Genomic DNA, 24,328 nt, shown 5'->3' with positions numbered 1-24,328 from the left:
AGAGGTTGGCTAGAGAGGGAGAAAAGGATGTGTCACTGACATGTAGGGCCCATCATTTTTTTTATTTAAACCAAATTCCCTGACATGTGAGTCCTCGATGACACGCCCGCCATGTCAGCCAAACACTGCTCTGGGATCTCGGGTACACTGAGTTTATAAATTGAGAGACACGTTATACTTGAATATTGTGGTTTTGGGATGACTTTCAAACTCCAATGAACTTATTCCGAACTCGACCGATCTGAGCCCAATTAACATCTGACCCAGGAGCGGCCCATAACGGCAGAGAGCCCAAGCCGAAGGCCTCCTCCTCCTCCTCCTCCCCCGTCGCCGACGGTATCGGCGTCACCATGCGGCGTCTCACCTCCGCTCCGCTCCCCTCCCCTCTCCATTTCGAAATGGGCGCGGCGCGAGAGAGGCCGGCTCGCCGCCGCGCCGCTCCCCGCGGCGGCGTCCAGCCGAGTTAGCACCATGTGAGTATCCCCCCCCCCCACCACCACCACCAGTCCCCACGTCTCCTCCCTCCACAGCGCCGCACCACCGTCACGCGGTGATCGCGGTGGGGGCCATCGCTGATTGCTGGAGGCGCCGCGGTCCCGGTATGTCCGGCTTTCAGCATCATCGTATGCCTTAGGGTCGCATGGCGCGCTTTGTCTGGATAGCAGGGACCGGACAGATTCGCTTTCCGCGTGCTTCGCGATAAGGGGATAATAGGTAGTCGAACTGTAGAAGGTTCATTGTACTCTGCACACGTTGGTTGAAATTGTGGGGGTACAGATTGCACGTGAAACTATCATATGCGGGGAGGAATTGAGCTCTGGCTAGCCGAAATCCCGTTACGTCTAGCAAACGAGAAGTTTTACTGTCCTTGCGAAAGTAACTCGAGGTACTAAATTTTACACTAAAAAATATGGTGCCTTACGGTATCTTTTGCAAGGATGGTAAAATTACCCCTAGCAAATACTAGTTGATTTTGGTTAGTTACCAGTTGATCCTTGATTTTAGTGCAGTATGCCTTTATCTTAATTTGACTACCTGCACGCTTGCAGCCTACCATGTGCTTCGTTAGGCAACTATCATTCAAACCGACAAGCCCCACAGCATTTGTGCCGCAAAGGATTTAGTACTGCTGGTTCATGAGTTCGAGGTTGATATGTCAAATATGCTAAGTGGATACAATTATTGTTTATCTGGAGTTCCGCGACCACATACTGCAAGGTGCAGTGCTGATGTGACAAACTACTTTTTCCGTGACCTCATCTGTTGATAACCCAAGATCAAACGCATTTCAAAGCCTTCATGATGCTTGCCTATAGGCATGCTTGATGAGAGGACTCCTTTGGATGTCTGGCGTCACCTTTTAGCTGCTGCTAGAATGGATAAGATGGATTAGACATTCCATTGACTAGTTGAAATGAGGTCCATTACCAATAGTAGTTCTGGCCCCGGGCCTCTCCTTTGGTTTCATGCAATGGACTGCCTTTTGTTCAACAGGTGACACTTTTCATGGTTATTGAATAATTCAAATGAGTATGATACATTGTTGGAGCGTGTTGAAAACATATCGGCGTGCTACTTATATTACTATTTTTAGTTTCTGATTTTTGTCTGTATGGTGCGGAATCTTTCAATCTACCAACTACAACTTATCTAGAAAGTTAAGATTTAATACATAACTAAGGTTAAATACTTTACACTACCCTTGCTGGTTGCTGAAATATACAACACATAAACCAAAAGGTAAGAATTTATAGAATATAAAATTTCATCACTAATATGTTATTCTTTTTTTTGTATACATTTTGATGTTTTACACTATCCAATTGAAAAGGCATGGCAGTATTTCTGCTCAGAATGTTGACATAAGTTACACTCTGATACGAGTTTATGCTTCATAATAAAACTAAGCATGAAACTTGAAGCAGCTTTCTTTAGATGATTTGTCGTTACTAGTTTTATGAACGAGGCTATGGATTTAAAGGTCCTTTTGGGTTATCTAACTATAAGCTTTAGTGTTTACGCTACATTATTGTGAAAAGTGCAAATTATAGTACTACACAATAATATCTTCTGAAAAATGTCAGTTCAGTTCCATGGCAAAGAAGTTGGAAAATTCAAAATAAATTGCATGCCACTAAACCTTCACTTCTACTACCTCCGTACCTAAAAAAGTGTGTTTTTAGCTATGATCCTGGACAGTATTTGTCCCGGTTCATTGCTAAAAATATCACTGTTTCAAGGATGGAGGGAGTAGTACCGTATGATTGAGGAATTGGCTCATTAAAATGAAATAAAACAATCTGAATACTTGAAGGAACATATTAATAAATTATTATTTAAGGACAATTAGACAAATATGGATATCTTCTTGATTTTTGAGATGTCTGCTTTTGGCATGTATTTCTTCTTATTGTTACTTTCATCAAGTTCTGTGCCACTGAAATGAAAGTATTTCCTGTAGTTATAGATGGAATTTGCAATCTAAATGCAGTATCAATAAGAACTTGCAAGGAAAATCACCCAATAAACATGTATAGTTGTACACTAAACAATAGCTATATTAAACTCATATTTGGTATGGATGGTTGAACGGAGTGGATCAATTCGACATCCTCCTATCATCAATGATATTGGCCAGTAATTAATATTTGGATACTTCTGCAATTATACCTTTTGTTCTTTGAAGAAGCCACTCACCATGAATTTTCTTATTGTTTCACTTGATGGGGATGTTAGTTCAGTCAGGTTTTTTTTTTTAAAGAAACTCTTTACTTTCATAAAGTTACTTGTACTTTGAATTTCAGCAAAGTTATCTTCTCCAGTTGATCTTGCTAACTTCCATAGGTGTGTGCTTAGGTGGCAAGTGTGACATGCTAATGCTGATGATGATATCTAGTTGGGTGAAACATTTAAGTTGATTTGGATGACCTTTGAGCCACTCTGTATCACAATTAGGGATGATAAAAGCAGACTAAAGCTAGCTTTCACAAAATATTATTGCCAATTTTGTTAATTACTTGTTAAATTAAATGTGTATCTTGAACACTTCCTGTAAGATAATGACTCTGCAGTCATCACGGTGATAGGCACTTATTATGCTATAGTTTCCTGCTTAACACAAAAACATGTGATCTTTTGCCCATTGGAAATTGAAAATAGGCACAAGTTCTCTACATTCTTGATCTACCTGGTACTGTTTGGCTGATTATTTTCTGTTTTCTGCTGCTTCTCTTCCTCATCAAAGGTGTCTGGACCATTGATTACTCCTTAAACCCCTATTCATAGAGGTTTAAACTTTAGAGATATTAATGATATAATGTGCTGATTGTGTTAATGTCTTATCTGTGACGCATATGCCTTTTTCTACTGTAGACGCATATGCTTTTGCAAATGCTTTATGGGCATGTTTTATTATTTGGTCAACTAATGTATCTCTTTTCATAAGTTGTTTGTCTCTTGACACTTGACAATCATATCTAATCAAATGAATTCATATCCTTGTTGATCATATATTTGTGCATCAAACTTTTATCCTCAACCTTTTAACAAAAGGGGGACCATGTTCATTGGGGAACTTATATTTTTCAAGAATACCTCAAATCTTTTTTATTGTTAGGGCAAGTTATACTTCAGAGAAAACAACAAATATTTGTACTTTGAATCAGTTTCTTACCTCTGCATATATTATGTGCAATCTCACCATACCTCTCATTTTTTATGCACCCTTACAAAGTTTGATTCTGTTTAGCTCAAGAAAATATGGTGTGTTATTATATTGCTTGCCATTTAGCGTCAGAACCTCATTCACTAGTTCTGGTTTCTGGGGACTTTGGATCATCCAAATTATATATTATAAGTTTCATATTAAATTGTGTATTTCTGCATGAAAACGTGATATGTTATTCCTCATGGAACATGCATCATGCTAAATGTGTATACAGGCACCTTTGATGGTCAAATTTATTTGCCAATCATCGCCCCACCCATAGCTGCTTTTTGCTACTGTCGTCAATTCCCACAGCACTCAGCATGAGTTCCTCTTGTTAGTGGTTCAGTTCATCATTGCACAGCTTATCTTTCTGCTGTAAGTACTGCTGGAATTCTCATTTTGCTTGGATTGGTACAATGCTCAAATTATTGCTTCCAAAGAGCTTCATAGAAAATTGGAAGTAAGGCAATGCTGCTCTCCTTTAATCTTCTTGATGAGAATGTTCATGAGTGCACCACTAGTTCACTGCTGATATTCAGTAGTTAGTAAACTGTGTTGCCCATGCTACAGTTAATTGCCTTTTGTAAAAGAAATTTTACCTACAGTTCTGTACAAACTACAAACGTTTGCTCCCAGGAAATAAATATTTACATTAGATACTGTCATGAGGGCAAGGGTAGTGACGCTGATGCCTTTTGAAATATTCTTTGTCCTGGAGCTAAGATGGCCAAGGGGTCATAGGCTTTTTTCCTCTGTTGAAATGTGTCCCACCTTGCACCAAAATGGGACTGCCACTCCTGTTCTGTGGTATAGTTTGGGAGATACTGCTTCACTCCAATACCTGCCTTGTCAGAGAACTCTATTATCCTGTAGTTCAGGTCCAATGTATGTTTGATGTTATGGGGGCCAAGTGCTGAGGATAGGAATGCCACCAGGTAGAAAACTTCCTCATCTGGTATGACTACTGATGTTCTGTTGTCCCATCTGCATGAAATGATTAACAAGAATGGTTATTCACTTAATGATGCATCTCCATGGTATCTGTGATTCAGAGACAAAGCTTGTTACCTGGATTTGTTCACTGGATAGAGTAATATGGGACCATTGTTACTGTCTTTCAGGATTTTCCCAAAGACCTCCTTCGCAAATTTATGGATCATGCTTCTTGGAATGATGATATTAAGCCATGGGTGTGGGACTTCCCACATGCCCTTAGCTCTCAACTTCATCTCAGAAGAGTGTACCCTATCCAAGAACTCTATGTATGTTACATCCGTGTGGAATAAGGAGGAAGGCATATATCTAAGTTGAGACAGCAGTGTGTTGACCTCCTGTAAACATATATACATACAGAATTCAACCACTCAAACTTGACCTCATTTTACTTGGTTTATAAACATCTTTAGTGACATAAGGGTAATGGTTGGCTCACCTGTTCCATGACATCAGCCTCGTCAGGGTTGAAGTTCTTTGTCATCTCAAGGCAGAAGAGCACTTTTCCATCTGATTCAAACTGGCTAGAACGCACTGGGTCCTGCGGATTGAAGGACGACCTCCAGTTGTTCAGGATGCCTGTCCTATTTATGATGACAAAGCCCTCGATGTAGTCAAATGTCTTCTCTGCTGAAATGAGCATTTCCTGGTCTTCGGTGAAGCTTGTGAAATCCAAGTAGAGAACTCGTAGCCACCTTACCTGTCATCCATCTGATTAACTCATGAGTATGCTATTGAAATGCTAATATCATCAAGCTGACATGACTTAATTGTTTCGCTTACCATTTTTGGAGCAGGTTCAAGAGGAATCCTGGCTCTTGTGATGACGCCAAACTGACCTAGGCCACCAAGGGCAGCATGGAAGAGATCAGAGTTTTGTTCAGGTGAGCATGTGATAACATCACCTCTTCCTGCATTTGCCAGTCATTATAGAGAGTTAGTTACATTAAATTGTTCAAATCGTCATGCTATATAGGTCTCTCTCATACCAGTCACAATTTCCAGCTCGTTGACATTGCTGATCTGTGGGCCATGCCGGAAGGTCTGCCCACTGACTCCTGCATTCGACAGTGTGCCTCCAACCGTGAGATGGAGATAGTCCGTCCACGACTTTGGTGCTAAACCATACTTCAGAGTCTCATGCAAAACATTTATCCAGAGTTCTCCTCCTGAAGCATCGACATAGGGTGATACGCCAGGGTTCACCCTCATTGTGTTACTCTGGAGGGATTCCATACTGATGATGATTCCCTCAGCAGCCTGGGACTGCCCATACAGCGAGTGCCCATGTCCACGGGCTGCCACTGTGAGCGTGGAGTGCTCACCCATCAAGAACACATGCCTGATGGTTGTGGCAATGTCAGCCACTGAGCCAGGATGAAGCACCGCAACCGGCGGGAAGCTGGACAGGTTGCCAAAGTCCTGTGCAGCAGCAGACACATCGTGGAAGCTGAAATGGCCATCAAGGGTGAGTTCCTCCAGGGATGATGGCACATCTTGTTTAGGCACATGCATGGTGGTGACACCACCAAGGGCAAGTAACAGGAGCAGCTTCAGATACTGCAAGAGTGATGGCCTCATGGCTCTTCTACGTGTCAAGAATGAACAATATTCTGTGGCAATGTTTTGAGAGGAAGACAAAATGTGCAGGAGGACAGTTGTTCACTGCCAAGAGCAGAGGGATGGGAGTGGAGATGGAGGGAGAGAAGGAGATTTAAAGGAAAACCTTGAAGGGTATGTATGTGGACTGGTGCAGGAAGTGGCGTGGTCAAACCGGTATTGGGCACTGTTTGGTAGACTAGAAACCCATGTGAGGATGTGCTGCTTACAAAATTTGGAAGAATACATGTTTCTTTTGGAGGAAGCTATGTTGCGGTGGTTGATGGCTCTATTTGAGATGCTAATGTTCTTTCTTCCTTGGCTTCTGTTTCAAGCATGGTGCAGCATCTGTCAGTAAGTGATTGGATGCAGGGAAAAAATGATGCATTCGTTTAGTAAACTCAGTCTATCACAGTACATATCTTTCACTACAGCTTGTTCAGAGGAACAGTGACATAGAAGAGATCAAGCAGGTGCAGTGAACAGAGATGGGTTTTGAGCGTGTATCTGGTGTGGATCTCAGAAGGATTGAGATTCTGATGAAGTCATATGTAGGGAAAAAGAAGTGATATCAGGTATTCAAGTGGCAAACCTGGTTGCTCCTGAGCAGGCCTGCTTGATCCCTCAAATTCGATTTCTCATGCAAAAATTCATGTTGGTCTTTGCGAGGATGAGCCAAAGTGCTATCTCTGTGCTTTCATATTTACAAGTGGCAAGCCTCCTCTCAAGCATATCTGATTAAGTTTCTTCCCATATTTCTTTTTCGGATGTTGGGGCCTGTTTTCCAACTGCATGAAGATCAATTTCTTGCAGAACATATAAACAGGTAACAAAGCTTCTGTCTGGCCATTTTTAGACAAGTTGATACATCAATGATATAATTCTTTCTCAATATTTTGTGGTTCAGGAATTTGATATTTTGTGCTAGCTCAATTGTATGGACATGGATCACTTAAATGTTTGTCCCTTTTTAGTGACCAGAAACTTTTGCTTGATAATGTAGAATTCCTTTGCCCACATGCATGCTGTTGCCATCCTAAGGTTTATCCAAAACAACACTGCCATGTTCTCGGGGTAATTTTTTTCCAAGTTGCTGCCTGTTAGAGTCTACCATGGGAATCAACGGATCATTGTGTTCTCGTATCTGATCATATCTGTCTGAAGGCAATGTGAACAGATATGTGAAACAAACTGAATGCTCTGGCATGTCTGCTTTTTACACTTAGGAGCTTAGACAACAGTTTATGCTGCAGTTCTGAAGATATCTGGTAAATCCACAAGCATAGGAAACCTAGGTTGGACAGACTTTGTAAAGCAAAGTGGAAATGAGGGGACCGGGAAAACTAAGTATTTACCTTTTTTAGGGATAAGTTTATGCCTAACTTTTGTCACAGATTGTCCTTGTGTGAATAATTTGATACATGCGCCAGTGAACTTATGTTATATCAGCTGTTTACTTCGATTATTAGCAATCGGGATTCAGGCATGGTGTTTATTTGAGTTTTATAGGTATCATGTGCAAAATTCAAAAACATGTATAATTCTTCCATTTTTGATTACGATGCCGGCTCTGGTATCCTTTTATAATGCACAATATTCAGACTTTTTTTCGTTCTACATAGTGGTTACTTGAATTGGGGGGAGGAAATTAGCAAAGCTAGATCCCCTAAGGTCTGAACAACAAATTGGTAGACTCTTTGCATTACTATCCATTCAGAATTGATGCATTGTACATTTTAAAGGGTACATTTGAATAAACCAAAATGTTGAACACTGCAACAAATAATACCATGTCTACCCGACCTGTCCACCAACCAGAAATTTACAGGAACATCACACTCTGTCAATTATATTTACGTAGTTCTTGGCAAAATAACATCCTGTTCTGACCTTTGACTGCAGAAATGTAGCTGATGCCATGCCTGCATACCACCCATGAGTGGCATACCTAATATCAATATCAAGGAATGACTTCCTGTAGTGCTCTTCTTCCTTGAGAGCACACGCAATAAGCTATCAAAAGAGTATACATCTTTTCCAAGAAAACGAAAGGTAGAGATTTTTTTATCAAACATATCAACACATGACCTATTTGTTGACTTGAAAAGGAGGATTGGTTATACTTTGGGTTTCTTGGTCCTTAAGTGGGAACTGGGATATGCAAACTGACAGCTCCTTTTCTGTTTGTGGTGCAGGGAATGACAGAGAATTGCCACTCTCTAACCCAAGAAATATCACACAAGCCTCAATAGAACCACAGGTATCGTGAAGCAAATCACTCTCAAACATTATTGTTTTTTTTTATTCTGTTCTAATTTTATCTGGTTAGGAAGTGGGAACTGTCGGGTGCTGGAATATTGCTGCTTCTTTTAAGCTCCTTTTTTTTTCTCTGTCACAAAAACTATTTCGTTGAAGTAAATGGATGGTTAAATCGAAATGTGCCCATCTTGACAAAAGGAGCCTAGCACTACCCTCACATGGCCATGGTAGGCTGAGTCCAGAATAGAGATTAGATTCCCCAATCCATGACATGCAATTCGCAAAGGTGACATTGATCCGCATCTGACTGCATGCTTTCAGCTGCTCCTTTGCTGTTTCCTTCCGTGCTGTCGATTATCAGTAGGCTCTGCCCGCAGTCCCCAGCAGGAGTCCCCCACACGGCATGTTAGCCCACCATTGGCCTAGCCTGCCTCTCTATCTGCTGTGACCAGGCCCCTCTGGACGTTGGAACAACACTTTCGGGCCAGATTTCCCAACCAAAGTCACAGCAGAGGGTTTGCAAAACCAATTGGCCACCGAAAACCGCCCCCGAGTGGTTTTGTCAATAGCTGACTAGCTATCTATGAAAATTGGTGAGTTTCAAATAATCATAGTTTGCATGTGTGTGTGTTTTAACTTAGGTGATTTATCTAGCGGTTTTGAAATGCAAACCGGCTCGATAAGGCTGATAACCACACCAAGATAACCGAGCGATTATCGTCATGTTTTGAAACCCTGCAAGTCTGCAACTAAGGCCTTCATTCACAACTCAAAAAATTAACCTGACAAGGGAGTATGGTCTTTATCCTTAAGGCCTTGTTTGGCTAATAGGTTAGGGAAATAATTTCCCACACACCAAAAGGCATCTTTAAATCCTAACCATTCATTCTTCCTATTTCATTTAATTCTAACCCTTCATTTATTTCCCAATCCCAATCTTACACCTCATTTCCCATTATCCAAACATAGCCTAAGTTGTAATCTTCCAAAATCAATTTTGAGTCATATTCTTCTAAAACCAATATCCAGTGCGAAAATAAGCCTAGCATGACCACATCCACATACACCACATATGTGAGTACGTGACACATACAATTGCCCAAGCCCACTTTCCACCAATATCCAGATCAGTGGGCAGGAGAGCTAGTGGACAGTAGGTTGGTTGGAGCCAACAATGCCCACTTCTGGTATATGCCACCTTGGACGCCCAATTGCCCAAGGCTCAGGCTGCTATTCAGCCGTTGATGCCGCGGTCACCAGAGACGTCTACACTACACTTGCACTTCTGCTTTTGCTTGGAATGATTCTGGAGATCGAGATAGATCGAGATAGCTTCTGCCAAAGCCGTGCAGGATGACAGGGCCATTTCTTTTCTTTCTTTCTGAGTTCTGGAATCATGCGGTGCGTGCAGCGGTTGTTTGTCGGGCTATGTTTTGACAGAATTTTTATAGAAAAACTCTCGATTCCTTAATGAACAAGATTGACTTTGAAATGCTGTCACTGGCCTAAATACGTCTGCCTGTCTCTATTGGCCGTTAGCTGCTTGTTGGCCTATAAGCTGCAGTCCGAATTTGAATTCTATAACTTTACCTTTTAGAGTTGATTTTGGTTTTTTTTTTCGTTATTTAGCTTGCCTTTTGGACCTCAATCAAAGAACAGAAGTATAAAAACCTTACCCTAAAGTTATTTTTGATTTGCTTCATTTATTTTTCTTAGCTTATAAGCCGTAGCTCAGACTTCAAAAGTGTTTAGGAATTTGGACTCCAGCTTCTATTGGAGCAATTGTGGTCGCCCCTCGGGCTGTAGCATGCCACACGGAGCCACTGCCTAGGAGCAACATTACGCAAGCAATGGTCTTATCGTGGTTGGGTATTGGTAAAAAAAAACTATCGCAAGTTTTTTGAAATGTAAAATCTTTGCCATTAAGATGCGATTGGGTTAACCTCAAACCATCCCAAAAAAGTCCTGAAGTCATGCAAGGAGGGGAAAAAATAGACCTTAAATCCCAAACAAGTCCTTAAGCTGAGTTCGGGAGTGAGGGTTAGGAACTGTCATCTCAGCACGCAAAATAAAGTGATGGTTATCGCATGATTAATTAAGTATGAACTGTTTTTTAAAAAATAGATTAATATGATTTTTGAAAACAACTTTTGTATATATATATTTTTTAAAAAACACACCGTTTAGCAGTTTAAAAAGTGCGTGCGTATGGAAAGTGAGGGAGAGTGAGGGAGGTGCATTGAAAAGGAAAGAAATGGACTCAGCCTTAGGTCACAGCAACAAGAGGAAGTCCCCAAGTGGAAAGAAAGTTCTAGAAGTGATAAACCACCCTTATCCTTCCAATTTCCAACGTGTAGCTACTAGCTAGTAGTAGCATTTAAGGCTGCGTTCGATAGGATGGGTTGGGGACCTATCTCCTCCGCACGGAAAACGGAATAGTCCATTAGTGCGTGATTAATTAAGTGTTAGCTAATTTTTTTTATAAAAAATAGATTAATTTGATTTTTTAAGTAACTTTCGTATAAAAACTTTTTTAAAAAAACACACCGTTAGTAGTTTGAATTAGTTTGAAGGTTGGGATCCTTCGTGTTCGAACGCAGCCTTTAGCATATTGTTTATGTACATCTTCCTCAGTGCCAAGGGAGTTCATGGTCCCTCAGTCCCAGCCATGCACTGCACCAGGGGCATCGCATCGGCGACCGAAAAGGGGAAGGAATGCTGCCATGGGCGCGATGGTCGCCTGTGGCCCGGCCTTAGAATTGCAGTTAAGTGGACACGGATGGGCCCACACTTTTTCACGTGGCCCACTTGACACATCCTTCGGCTTTTTTGGGGGCGTGGGCCTTTTGGCTTCCGTGTCGGTTCCTGGAAATGGAGGCAGGAGCCCCAAACTTTGGGGGTTTGCACAGCATAGATGCTTTTCAAGTCCTTTTAGAACAGGAGACCCGGTCAGTGAACCAACCCTGTCCACTGCTACGCACTCCCTTCGTCTTAAAATATACTCCCTTCATTTTTTAATATATGACGCTGTTGATTTTTTAATAAATTTTTAGTATTTAAAATTTATCTTAAAATATAATATCTTCATATGCTCTCTTTTATCAACTAATCATAATAATATTGTATTAAATTTTAGTTTGCACCTACTCTAAACCAATCATAACTATTTCCTATTTAATTCTACTAACTTTTTAATCTCCGTGTAAAACCTATTTATATTTTGGGACGAAAAGAATACCGCTTCCACTTTGCAACAGTAAAGCAAACAACGGAAAAGGCAGCACTGCTTCGGCTACAAGACTTAAACCTCGATGTCACGTGCACCCTTTGTGTCTCGATTGGCTAGTTCATCCACTGTGTCCCCTACTTGATCAGTAACATATGTCTATCGTGTAGGGAGTATCTTCTTGCACGCTTCTTTTGTAAAAACAAATGTTGTGCTTTTTGTGGTCTATGCGTGCTGTGGGCTACAGGCCATTGCAGGAATGAATTGGATAAAGATAAAATTTGCCATCCTAAAAAACAGGCTATATTTAAATATTGTGATCTTTGCTAGTGGACACCATCAAAACGTAGCTTTACTTGGAGACATCTAAAATATGAGACATCTAAAATATGGTAATTTGCTAGAGGACGCTGTAGTTATTAAAATACAATATCCACTCAACTTGAAGAGCGGAGAGACTAGGTGGGGGTATAATCCGGTTCAAACTAGATGTATTGCCTCGTTCACACGGATGAGAAGGGCATTCTAGTTATTTTAAAATATTTCTCTTCCATACAATTTGAAAATGATGAAATAACCGACACGGTGTCATCTATTAAATTACCATGTTTTTATTGTGAACTCAGGTAAAGCCATGTTTTGCGCGTGTCCAACAGGAAAGACAATAATTTTTTTATGTGCCTTGGATAAATACGGCGAAATTGAATTGAATGAGTACTTTTGCAAGTCAGATGGTGTTGAGAGAATACTTAAACCATTTAGAAAATAGATGGAAATGGTACCTGTTGCAGCGGTAAATTCAGTTGTATGACTAGTATATTTGCTTTGAAGCTGGCTGGTTCGATTTCATGTGCCTTGTACAATTCACATCTTTTGGAGATAACCCAAAGAATAAAATTAATAATTGAGATTACGCAATTCCAAGGTAAAGTTGCAAGCTCTCCGCATGGAAAATATGGTGGTTTATTAATGCATAATTAATTAAGTATTAAAAAACTTAAAAAATAGAATAATATGATCTTTTAAAGCAACTTTTGTATAGAATTTTTTTTTTAAAAAAAACATCGTTTAGTAGTTTGGGAAGCGTGCGTGTGAAAAATGAGGATGGTGAGTTGGGAAAAGAGGGGGAAGAACATAACCTAAGATGATTTAGCATAAATGCTAGGAATAATTGAGAATACCTGAGATGATGTGTATAACTTTATGAGAGAAGAGACGGTTTGTATCATGGATCGATGATCCAAAGGCTAAGGATGATTGAGATGATGTGGTTTATAAGAGAGGAGAGAATTGGTATTGCCTATACTTATTAGTAGTGTCAAAAAGTACTAATACATGAGTATATTGGATTTGTGCAACCCAAACATTTGCAATTGGTAGTTGGGGCGGCGAACATTAGGGGTTCGTAGGAAAGGTCGGATTGGAAAGCTTAGGTCAAAGGTTCATAGATTAGTGAAATCTTCTGGACTACTTCCTCCGTCCAAAAATATAAGCAGTTTTAGACTTCGATATAGTCTTTGAAATACTATTTTGACCAATAGCATCTATAAAAGTTAGATGTTTTAAATTAAAAGAGTTGCATATTATGATAATTTATTTAATGATAAATCTAGTAATATCAATTTTACATGATTGATCTTTTTAATTTCTATGCTATTAATAGTTAAAGTTAAAAGTGTTTGACTTGGCACTATTCTAAAATGCTTATATTTTGGGATGGATGGAGTACTCCATATGGTATTATGGTTGATGAATTCATGGTGATAGAAGTATGTCCGGTTTAACTCCTGCTCCCTTAACAGGAACGTTCTCAAAATTATCATGTCAATGATGAACTCTCACGTTCCTAGACCGAAAAAACAATGATCCAAAATTCCCAAATGGACAGATAGGCAAATCTTTATTTGACAGGAGCGCACATACGCTCTCCGTTATCTGTCGAATTTGCATCAAATTAAGGTCCACACACAGCAACGGTGCAGCTTTTGATCAGTAGGGATCATTTGCACTGTAGCCACTAGTCAGTGGGATTATTTGGTCGGCCTGCAGATACCATATCTCTCCATCCGTTGGCCGGCTTATCCGTGATCTGGTTGTCGTGTAAAGCTGTGTGCGTGCGAAGAATAATTTGTTGCTTCAAATTCGACAGAGTAATTTGCACTGAAAAATAGAAACCAGTAGTACGGTGGTAAAACCGTGGCGCATGACTTTTCATTTTGGGAGAATAGTCAATGTATCCTTAAAGTTTCGCTCGTTTACCGAAATCGTCATATGAATATACCATATCATCATTCATATATAAAATATATGGTGAATTGTCTAATTTACCCTTATACATATAACAAAAAAAAGAAAAAATAAAAAAAAGTAAGGATGAATTAGATATATATACCATAGGAAAAAAGTACAACGCAGAATATTGTTTCGAGCGCCGCACAACGCTCCCTCCCAGTTTTTCCCTTTTTTACCACCCCATCTTTATTTCGCATCCTACATCTCCTTAGTTCGTTTTTTTACCACCCAGTTCGTTTTTTTTACCACCCCACCATTCGTGTTTCTTTTTTCTCTTTTTTATCTTATCCGTGCTTTATTAAAGGATCCGGTAAAAATATTAACCATCCAGGATTTTCCTTTTTAGTTCCTTCTCTCTAGTTTTTCTGTTTTCATGTTTTAGTAAAATATTTACTATCTAGTTTTTCTTTTCGAGTTTTCTGTTTTTCCAGTGTCTCCCCACTTTTCAAAAGTAACGCCTTTTCAAAATTAACGAATTTACTCCGTGGAGTTTTTCATTTACTCCCAGCCTCCCATATCTGCTTCTTAAAAGTAACAAATTTATCTCGCATGAATGCCCCTTCAAAAGTAATAAATTTACATGCATAAATACCCCACATCATACGACACCATTCCTAGATGGTCGTAAAAGAATTACTACCGGCTTACAACGTAGTAATTCTTTTACCATTGTTATAAATATTGGAGTAAATTGCATTGGTGGTACACAAACTTATTAGGTGGGTGCAATTTAGTACATAAATTTATAAAATACTCGTTTCAGTACACGAACTTGTCTAGTTCGTGTGAACAAGGACCAAAATAACTTGGCAATGTTAATTTTACAAAACTGATGTTGATTAGGATGTGACATGCATACGTGTAGTGAGTATGTATAAGACATGCAATATTTATAATTTTGGTCCCAACTGTCCTTTATCATGGAAATGATGACTTTCGTATATTTCTAACCCTTATATCATTGCTCAGTTTTTTTTAAAACTTTTTTCTACTATCACTATATCCTATTCTATTTTTCATTGAAGAGGTGTATGTCTAATATCAACCTTCTCATATATATGTTTACGTAGTATCCTAACAGCCCTTAAATCAATAAGATTAGCCATGTAGTATCCTTTTCGCCTTCTTCCGCACGCACCAGACAAGTTCATATACCAAAACGAGCATTTTACAAGTTTCGTGCACTGAATTGCACCCACCTGACAAGTTTGTGTACCGTGGTCTGCGAGTAAAACAATTACCACATTCCTCTCGATATAGCCCATGATCTCGTAGCCACTGTGTAGTAATATGTTTACTAATGTGTTCAGTACACGGTATAAGAGTAAAAACTTAGACTTCATGGTCTGCGAGTAAAACAATTACCATATTCCTCTCTATATAGCCCATGATTTCGTAGCAACCATGTAGTAATATGTTTACTGATGTGTTCAATAGAGTAAAAAACTGATACTAAGAATATTGTTAATATGTATCACAAAATGGTCGTACGAATAAAAAAAAATTACAGGCTCAATCACACACAAGTGATAAAAATTACTCATAGGTGAATCAAACTAGAAAAGAAAAAAATTGATTCAGCCAAAATCCATCATAAAACTAGGATCCTGGTGGCTTTGCTAGATCTTGCTATAAGGATGGAGATGCTGGTCTGTATCTTGTGACAGGTAGTGGAGTAGGGCTGTCAACGAGCCGAGCTCGAGCGAGCTCGTCTGCCTAGGCTCAAGCTCGATACAAGCTTGAGCCGAGCTCGAGCCGAGCCTATAAAATATTCGAGCCTTCCGATAGGCTTGGCTCGAGCTCGACTACCGAGCTTGATTTTTAAGTAAAACAATATATATTTCAAAGATAATCTTTAAAAAATAATTAATTTCTAGTTCATCATATTAATAGAAGAGGAAAAAAGAATAAAATAAATATATGATGTCAATAAAAGGCATACAAATAACATATTTGATCTTCTAATTTATTAAATAACAACAAAAAAAATCATATATTATTAGGCTCGTTGGAAGCTCGAGCTCGGCTCGACAAAGCTCGCGAGCTTAGGGAGAGGCTTAGGCTCGGCTCGTCTGGAGCTCGAGCCGAGCTCGAATCGAGCAGCTCGCGAGCCTCGAGTTTTTTTGACAGCCCTATAGTGGAGAGAGCAACCGGGTGGCAAGTGGTAGTCGACGATGGAAACATGGAGGGGTGTAGCGACGTGGTATAGAGATGGGTTCGACGTTGCGCAGTAGCAACCATCCATCATCTAGCAAGCATGAAAAAAATGAAAAAAAAACATTCTCGTTCATGTCATAAGGACGACGAGCAAAAAAAAAAAAGCAAACAACCTCCATCACCAGCGGACTATACCCTATCCTCTGCGGCTAGCAATATGGAGCACGATGTGCAAATGTAGGGCCTGTGCAGCCCATCAATTCAGATCAAGTAATATTGGAGATTGCACGTTAATTTGATTTGCAAAAAGAAATGGCAAAATTTACCACAGGGCATCGAAAAAACGTGTAATTAGCTCGTGGACACCGCAAGAACGAGAATCTGTTGTCGGACATCACAATAAAGTGTAATTAGCTCCAGAACACTCGGGGCCTTATTTTATTATTTCCTGTGAATTTGGAGAGAGAAACATTGGTGAGAGTACGATTTTGCCCCTGCCCTCACACCAGCCAGAGCACCGCCACCACCTCCTCCGTGCGGCGGCCGGCGCGGTGAGTGCGCTGGGGAGAGGGGGAGAAAGGCGAGCCCGCTCTGTGCCGCCCGCTGCCACACCCACGCAGGCCGCCAACGCACGCCGCCGCCGGTGGCGACAGTCGACGCACGCGCGTGCCGCTGCCTTCTCTACCATCTGCGCCGTTGTGCCGGAAGACGAGGAAGACGACAGCGACAAGGATGACAAGAAGGAGGAGGCCGTGGAGCTCGAGATGCTGCACATCGACCACGCGTGGAAGTCCGTGAAGCTGACGAGCTCCGCTGGTGACCACCGCGGGCTGATGCAGGTGGAGCTGCTCCGTTGTTCTTTGGTCGCCGGACATTGTCGTCGGCGTCAGTGTCGTCAATCAACACGTCTGTTAGCTCCACGCCAAAGGGGTCATCGGCGGCGATGAGCCCACGCACGCCGGCTACAGTGCGAAACATCCCGGCGATGGCTGCCGCCGCTCAGACCTGTCACAGGGACAGAACACAAGCGCTGCACATGTTCAGTTCCATCGCCGCCGTTGGCCAACCCAATGCGTCGTCACTGTCCAGGTCGAGACCCAAGGGCAAACTTGTATTTATTTAGTGTTTCTCTCTCTAAATTCACAGGAAATAATAAAATAAGGCCCCGAGTGTCCAGGAGCTAATTACACTTTTTTTATGCCAGATAGCAAATTCTCGTTCTTGCGGTGTCCACGAGCTAATTAAACGTTTTTCCGATACCCTGTAGCAAATTTTGCCAAAAGAAATTGGTGCTTCATGCGTGAAGGTAAAGGAGAGTATGCAGATACAAATCGGAGTGTCATTTCCTTACTTGCTTGTTCTGTCAATGTCACCGACGTGGAGTAGCCGCCGGTTGTTTCTCTTGACCCAGATGAACACCTCCTTGCTGGTTAAGGTGATGTCCGACGTCCGGCGACAAGGCCCGAAGCAGCGCCTTCGCCTCAACCGCCACCGGCCACCGCCGTTAACCGCCACGGTGTCATCGTCCTCCTCCATAGTGTGTCACCGATCTGTGGGCTGGGATGGTGGATCGATTCAGATCCGGGGAAGTTGTTTTTATCGAAGTAAATCATTTACTCCGATAATAGTGGGAGCATGATGACAGGACGTGGGGTGGGATCGGAAGTAGGGAAGTTGTTTTTATTATCGAAGTAAATCGTTTACTCCGATATCAATGGGTGCGGGATGACGGGACATGGGGTGAGGTGGGCCTGGACTAATACATGTTTGGCGCTCGGAATACTAAGGAACGCACTGCGCTCCTAATAGTACTACTCTTTTTTTTTTACCCTTTTGACATATATTTTTTACTCTTACATACACCATAGTTTTTTTCCTTTTCCTATAATATATGTAAGGGTAAATTGGATAACTCATTGTAGATTTTGCATGGGAGGGTGATACCGTTTGTGCGTGTGGCGATTTTGGTAGGTTCAAGAACTATATTAACCCACATGATAAATTTGAAGGACTCGTTTGGACAATATAAAAGCTAAATTAACCCACGAATAGAACTTTAGGGATCATGATAAGTCTCAGGACCACCTTCACATTCTCGGTTCTGTACACAGGTGTACGGGACAAGCATGTGCCACCGGAACTCCATTCGCTTGCGTACTTGCACGGGTAGACGGGTGATCAAGTTTCTGGGCAACGTTACGCGTGACTACTCCTATTCATCTTTGCCTTCACCAACGTGTCAACGGAGAACACTGAAGACAACGAGGTGAACGGAAACGACAACAACACTGGAGACAAGGAGGTAAACGGGAACGACGTCGACGGAGAACACTGGAGAGGAGGTGAACGGGAACGACAACACTGGAGACGTGAACGGAAACGACAACACCAACAGAGACAATACTGCCTCAAACTCCAGCGGCGGAGTGCCATTCTTATGATGCTCCAATTTATCAACTGCACTAATTCATACCCTAATTTATCAATTGCACTAGTTTATATCCTATATGCGTTTATATCCTATATGCGTCATGTTTATTGTCTTAATATTTTAGATTAAAATATGTCAAATTATGACTAAATTTCCAACATGAAACCACATCGATATCAAATATATATGGGCGTATCAAATATATATGGGCAGCTTCACAAATAGGCATACCCTAATATACCCATGTTCAACATATGGGCAAATCCGTATTAAAGGTCCTGTGGGCTGTGGATGTAAAGTGTATTCATCTGTGTCTTCAATGTGCAAGTTTCAGGCTGAAACATACCTTAATCTTGCATCATCATAAATATTGCTGATATTTAGTAGGGGATTTTCGGCATTTCAGTGGTCGAGTGCAACATGAAGATATTTAATATACGACAGCATAATTCAGAGCATAAAAACACATAACACTAGTATAATATGAACTTATAGCAGTGTAAATCACAATACTAAGAACCACACTTCACAAATATCATTGACGCTTTAACCATACTGCCACATGATACAGGCAACTCAAGCGTAGCGGCTGCAAATCACACTACTCTGGGTTTAATCAAGAAGTTAAAATGGCTGGTGCAGCAGCAGAGCCACAGACACAGACTTAAAGGAACAAACGAAAGCCTCTTCAAGTAGAGTATGCTGCAGGCCAGTGGCCAGCGCTGAAACTGGCTCATTATTTGTAGTAACATGAGATAATGAGAGAATAATATGTGGATATGGTATTACTTAAGCTCTTCTGATAGGAGCATCAGAAGGGAGCCATGGTTGCTTAAGAACATCCTCAAGTTCCAAGCTTTGAGCGAAGAGGAACAGACTTATCATGCCCATGGCATCATCATCAAATTTCTGGGATCCTCTCCAATTCCTGAAAGCAAAGCACAATAAGATCAGCCAGAATATAGAACAAAAGATACTGCAAGAAACCAATCTGAAGAGTACAAACATTTTAATCTTCTTGCACCGATCTTTTGGATGTTTCAGGGTCTTGTCCCGGCCCGACGCGGTCAGGGCCAGCGCAGGCTCCTTCCGGACCGGGATTGATCAGAGTTTCAGTTGATTGCTATTCAAAGTCTTCATAGTCGGCCTCATCCAGCATGTCGTCATCGTCATCGTTGAAGGCAGCGACGTCGGCTGGGTAGCGCAGGATCCCACCGATCCCACCAAAGCCACGGCAGAACTGTGATCCTTCCTGCGACTTGTTGGTGACAAACTCCAGGGTGCAGCCATACTGCTGGTAATTCTCCGCGAACCACTCCAGCAGCAACGGCTTGTCGATGACATCAAACTCTCCTGATGTTGCCTCGTCCACAAAGTTGCTCTGATCTGCCTCCTGGTCACTGTTGAGGTACTTGATCACTGTTTCTCCTGTGGCGGTGTTCTTCAGCTCGTATCGCCTGACATCAAGGTTCTCCCACACAATCAGTGTATCCACAGCACCTATCTCGAGCGCCGTTATTGTATCCTGCACACCTAGGACATACTTCCCGGTGTCCTGGCTTATCTCCTCAAAGTACTTGCCGATCAGCTTCTTTTCTTGGACAAACTTGACATCAGACAGCACCTCTGCAGACATCTCAATTGCTTGGTTGAAGCCACTCTCCCCTCCATATGACACATCAAGAGTCTTGATTACCTTTGCTTGCAAGCGTGGATCAAACATCTCAGATTTTCCCAGCTCGGTCTTGAAATCGGCAGAGCCAGCAAGAATAAGCCCAGCGATGTTTGGCTGGTTGGTGGCTGAATTGATGAAGAACTGGGTAGCAAGCTCAGCCGCCTTGCGCAGGTAGTTGTGACGCCTCTCCATGCGCAGGCGGGCAAAGCGGACAGCAGACTGCCCTCCTCGCCCGTGCTTCTTCGGGAGATCGACGCTGAACTTGTAAAGAACCTCCCTGCTGTTGCCACTAAGTGTACCATACAGTGTTCCGTTGCCATCCATGATTATGAAACCAAACTTGTCATCAGACTCCAGAAGCTCATTCAGTGCCTCTGTGTGGAACTTGTTGTCACACAGATACAGCGAAGCGTTAATCGGCCTGAACGGCTCAAAGTCGAAGGTGACCTTCTTCTCTTTGCCGTCATCGGTGACAATGGTCCCAGTATAGAGCACTAATCCATTCACGGGAACTCGACTATACAGCTTCAGCCTCTGTTGGGCAGAAGTTATGGCGGCCAACACGGACTGACGGTTGACTCTGCTCTTGATGTTAGAGGCAGTTCCATACTCATCACCCAGCATCTTGGTGACTCGGGAGACCTGATCACGAGGTGGCATGATAAGCGAAATCATGCTCGTACCGTTGCCCCTGGCAGCATCAAGTGCCTTGATCAATTTCTTGACCTTCCATACTTCAATGTTCTTGTCGGTTTCATGTCCCTCGCCCATCTTGGCTAGTGTTTACAGCTCTCTTCGCCTGAAAGAATAAAGGTATGGCAACTTTATTTTTTTAAGAATTGATTGGTATGAACAAGTTAAAATAAGACTGATACAAATACTTTTAATGAACCAAAACTCATACAGAATGACCTAAATATGAATATATAGTCAGTGTAACATGTAGACGTGCTTAATCATTGAAATATAAATAAGTTCTGGTCATGGTGTATATTAAATGAAACCACACCCATATACAGCAAACCAAAAGAAATCTATGGAGTAACTTAATCAACATTCACACAACACAGCTTTTAGTTCTCACAACGCTACAATGATTATATGCAGCAGACTAGCCATCCGATCCAAAACAGCACAGACATCAGAAACATATGCACTGTGCGTTGTTCCAGTTGGGGCAAACACTCAGATAAGTGAATGTAAAGTATCAGAAATGGAACAATTTTAGAGTGTGGGTCTCTGTTTTAACAAAGTTGTTTTTACCGCCTTCTTGTAAATAAATAAAATAAGGTGCGAACCCTGTAGCTTAGTCCACAGGAGATCAGAAATTGCACTAAGATCACAGTTCACAACAGGAGATCAGAAATTACTGGGCAGGGCATTTTGTTGGATTCAGACATGAGCCTATGACAGAAGGGTGTGTTTAGTTCATGTCAAAATTGGAAGTTTGGTTGAAATTGGAACGATGTGACGGAAAAGTTGAAAGTTTGTGTGTGTAGGAAAGTTTTGATGTGATGGAAAAATTGGAAGTTTGAAGAAAAATTTGGAACTAAACTAGGCCGAAGTAGGACGTAATAGAGAATCTCCATAAAAAAGAGTGTAATTTTTAAGAGGTTTTTACAGACCAGTCAAGAAAACTTCTTGCAAACTGGAATGATATATCATTAACAGATCCATCTTTTTAGCATCGATCTGCATAGAGACAGCACTTACTACTAAATCAATAGAGACTTTGCACCCTATGTTTTATTTGGTCCTTCTGATCCAACAACCCAAGCGAACACTAGCAAGAAGGTACTAACACTAGGATAGTAGCGTTGTCTAAATAAAATACATCCAACAGCGACGAGATGAACCTCATCATACTATTAAAAGAACACAACAATCAAGATTAGACATCTCAAATATCTCTAAATCTATCCACGCCGAAACACACCCGGCACCACCGAACCAAATCGTGAGCCAAGAATTAATATGTTCCACCATCTTAGAGCACACACACAGGAAAAAAAATCCACTGATTTTACAAACTAACCGTGTACCGTGTAGACGCCCAATCCAATCAAGTTGAGAAGAAGAAGAAGAGACACACAGAAACAGATACAGATACAGGAGCTGGAAAGCTGGAAGGAAGCGCCTCAAACATGGAAAGAAATTAGAGCACCCTTGCAATCATCCCGCCATTAGCCACATGCGCACATGATGACACAAAAGTACTCCCCCCTCCCAAAATACAAGTAAAAATAAGATCATATAAGACATTCTACTCAGTACTATTTCTTATAATTTTGTGACGGAGGGAGTAATAGTAGTAGAAGAAGAGGGGAAGAGGCGGCGGCAAGGCAGCCGGGGGTGCGCACCTGCGTGAACGAGCGAGATGGCCGGGCGCCGCGGCGCGGCGAGCGAGAGGTTGCGGTGATGTTCGTGTGCGTCCGCACTGCGTGATTATATTGGTGCCGCTTTGGCTCCGCGAGCTTTAGAAGAGAAGGTTTTGAGCGAGGCAGGGACGGTGGTGGCGGAGATCACGTCGTCCAAGAGAGAGAGAGAGAGAGAGAGAGAGAGAGAAAGGTTGGCACACGTAGCAGCAGGCGGGAGAGCCAGAGTATGTGTGCTGTTCACCAACCCGTGCGGCGTGGGACAAGTGTCCCCGCGTCGCGTCGGTCTCCCGTTGATCGGTTCGGTTCTCCTCCTTCGCGAAGTCGCGCAACGCAACACCTGGCGCAGCGAGGCGTCGGCCACCGAACAACCGTTGCCGTTCGCAGCAGCGAGATATTTTTTTGGGTAGGCACTTTTTTTTTTAACTTTATTAAAATTTGGTAAGGTTGAAAATGACGCCCTCAGATCGGAGTTTTGTCAGGGTGTTACGTTGAATGTGGTTTTGTTATAATGTTATATTCAAACGACTCTATTTTGCTACACTCCTATTTAGACCAATTTTGATTATTTGCAAATGTTTTCCACTGTGATCTGACTTTTTTTTTTGCCCCTATAACTATTTTGTTGACTTACGTGTGACATATCGATCCCAATCCAATTGTCGTCTTCCTCTAGATGCCGCTGTCGCCAAACCTAGATCTCCCCCGCGTGACAGTGCTCCGCCGGTAGCAAGGGACGTGGGGGTTAGGGACTGCACTTCGCCGCCAACCACGCCGGCGCCGCGGCACACCAGGCGCTCAACCTGACCGCGCACCACGGCATCACCCCATTCTCCAATGAGCTCCTCGACGTGGGCGGCGACCTGCTCGCGGCGGAGCTCCTCATTGAGGCGAGAGCGTCAAGAACACCATGGAAGCTGCTGAACCTGGCGCCGACAACATTGACCTCGATGTCTAGCCTCCTAACGCCATCGGCGATGACGGGGCCTTGCGCGGCGACGACCATGCGAGGCCAGCGCGCGCAAGCCGTAGTCAGCTCCACCCTGCAGCATCCAGCCCCTTGAGTAGGCCCTCCACCTCGTCGGGGAGGGAGATCGACGCTGGCCATGGTGGAGCTCGCCATTGAAGAGGGACTTCAAAATCCACCATGGAGTTAAGCCAATTTGAGTGGGATTTACTGGGGGAATTGATGATGAGGATGAGAGGAACCGATTTTTTTCATTCAATTTGGGGCGAGAGCAACCTAGGATGGAGATCAAGAGAAGCATTGTCGCATGATTTCACTGGAGAAAGAAGGATGGTGGCGGGCAGAGGTGGAAGACGCTCCTCCACAACTGAGGCAAGGGCATTTGGGTCAAACCAAATAAGAAAAACAACGGAAAACATTTGCAAATAACCAAAGTTGGTTGAAATGGCAGTGTGGCAGGATGGGGTCGTTTGAAAATAGCATTACAACGAAGCCACATTTGGTGATGGCATTCTGACGAAACCCTAACCCGAAGATAGCTAAATATCAATTTTCTCGATACCGTCGCGTGTCCACGGTCGGCTATGGGTTCACATCCTCCACCAATTAGAGGGGTGATGAATGGCAGAGGCGTGTACAGTAAAA

General features: G+C 42.2%; 2 protein-coding genes and 1 long non-coding RNA gene across 8 annotated transcripts; 1 reads left to right on the top strand and 2 right to left on the bottom strand.

Moving 5' to 3' along the window:
- Window positions 1-329: 329 nt before the first annotated feature.
- Window positions 330-18,870, top strand: LOC4338604 (uncharacterized). 5 transcript variants are annotated; one of them, XR_001545972.3, is made up of 7 exons: window positions 330-599; window positions 4,831-5,378; window positions 5,500-5,586; window positions 5,708-7,127; window positions 8,204-8,353; window positions 8,497-8,561; window positions 18,347-18,870. It is a non-coding gene; the product is annotated as an uncharacterized lncRNA (long non-coding RNA). The 5 variants fall into 5 exon arrangements; XR_010741372.1 differs by lacking the exon at window positions 4,831-5,378 and having other exon boundaries at window positions 330-473; window positions 5,679-7,127; XR_010741370.1 differs by lacking the exon at window positions 4,831-5,378 and having other exon boundaries at window positions 5,679-7,127.
- On the bottom strand, window positions 4,164-6,333 carry LOC4338605 (cytokinin dehydrogenase 9). The gene is made up of 5 exons (NM_001420459.1): window positions 5,692-6,333; window positions 5,486-5,613; window positions 5,142-5,402; window positions 4,778-5,040; window positions 4,164-4,693 (listed from the first exon to the last, which is right to left on the bottom strand). Exons 1-5 carry the CDS (start codon window positions 6,281-6,283, stop codon window positions 4,372-4,374), a joined length of 1,566 nt encoding a protein of 521 aa, NP_001407388.1. The 5' UTR covers window positions 6,284-6,333; the 3' UTR covers window positions 4,164-4,371.
- A 245-nt stretch (window positions 18,871-19,115) lies between the features above and the next one.
- LOC4338603 (eukaryotic peptide chain release factor subunit 1-2) lies at window positions 19,116-22,917 on the bottom strand. Of its 2 annotated transcripts, none has more exons than XM_066310504.1 (3): window positions 22,702-22,917; window positions 19,673-21,140; window positions 19,116-19,594 (listed from the first exon to the last, which is right to left on the bottom strand). In XM_066310504.1, the coding sequence occupies exon 2, from the start codon at window positions 21,110-21,112 to the stop codon at window positions 19,790-19,792; it is 1,323 nt and encodes a 440-aa protein (XP_066166601.1). In that variant the 5' UTR covers window positions 21,113-21,140; window positions 22,702-22,917; the 3' UTR covers window positions 19,116-19,594; window positions 19,673-19,789. The 2 variants fall into 2 exon arrangements, with proteins under 2 accessions (XP_066166601.1, XP_066166602.1); XM_066310505.1 differs by lacking the exon at window positions 22,702-22,917 and adding an exon at window positions 22,377-22,564.
- Between the last annotated feature and the right edge of the window lie 1,411 nt (window positions 22,918-24,328).

The sequence above is a fragment of the Oryza sativa genome, chromosome 5 (assembly GCF_034140825.1).
Source record: "Oryza sativa Japonica Group chromosome 5, ASM3414082v1".
Classification (NCBI taxonomy): domain Eukaryota; kingdom Viridiplantae; phylum Streptophyta; class Magnoliopsida; order Poales; family Poaceae; genus Oryza; species Oryza sativa.
Note: the sequence above shows the minus strand (reverse complement) of the source record. Positions and strands in the feature narration are given on the sequence as shown.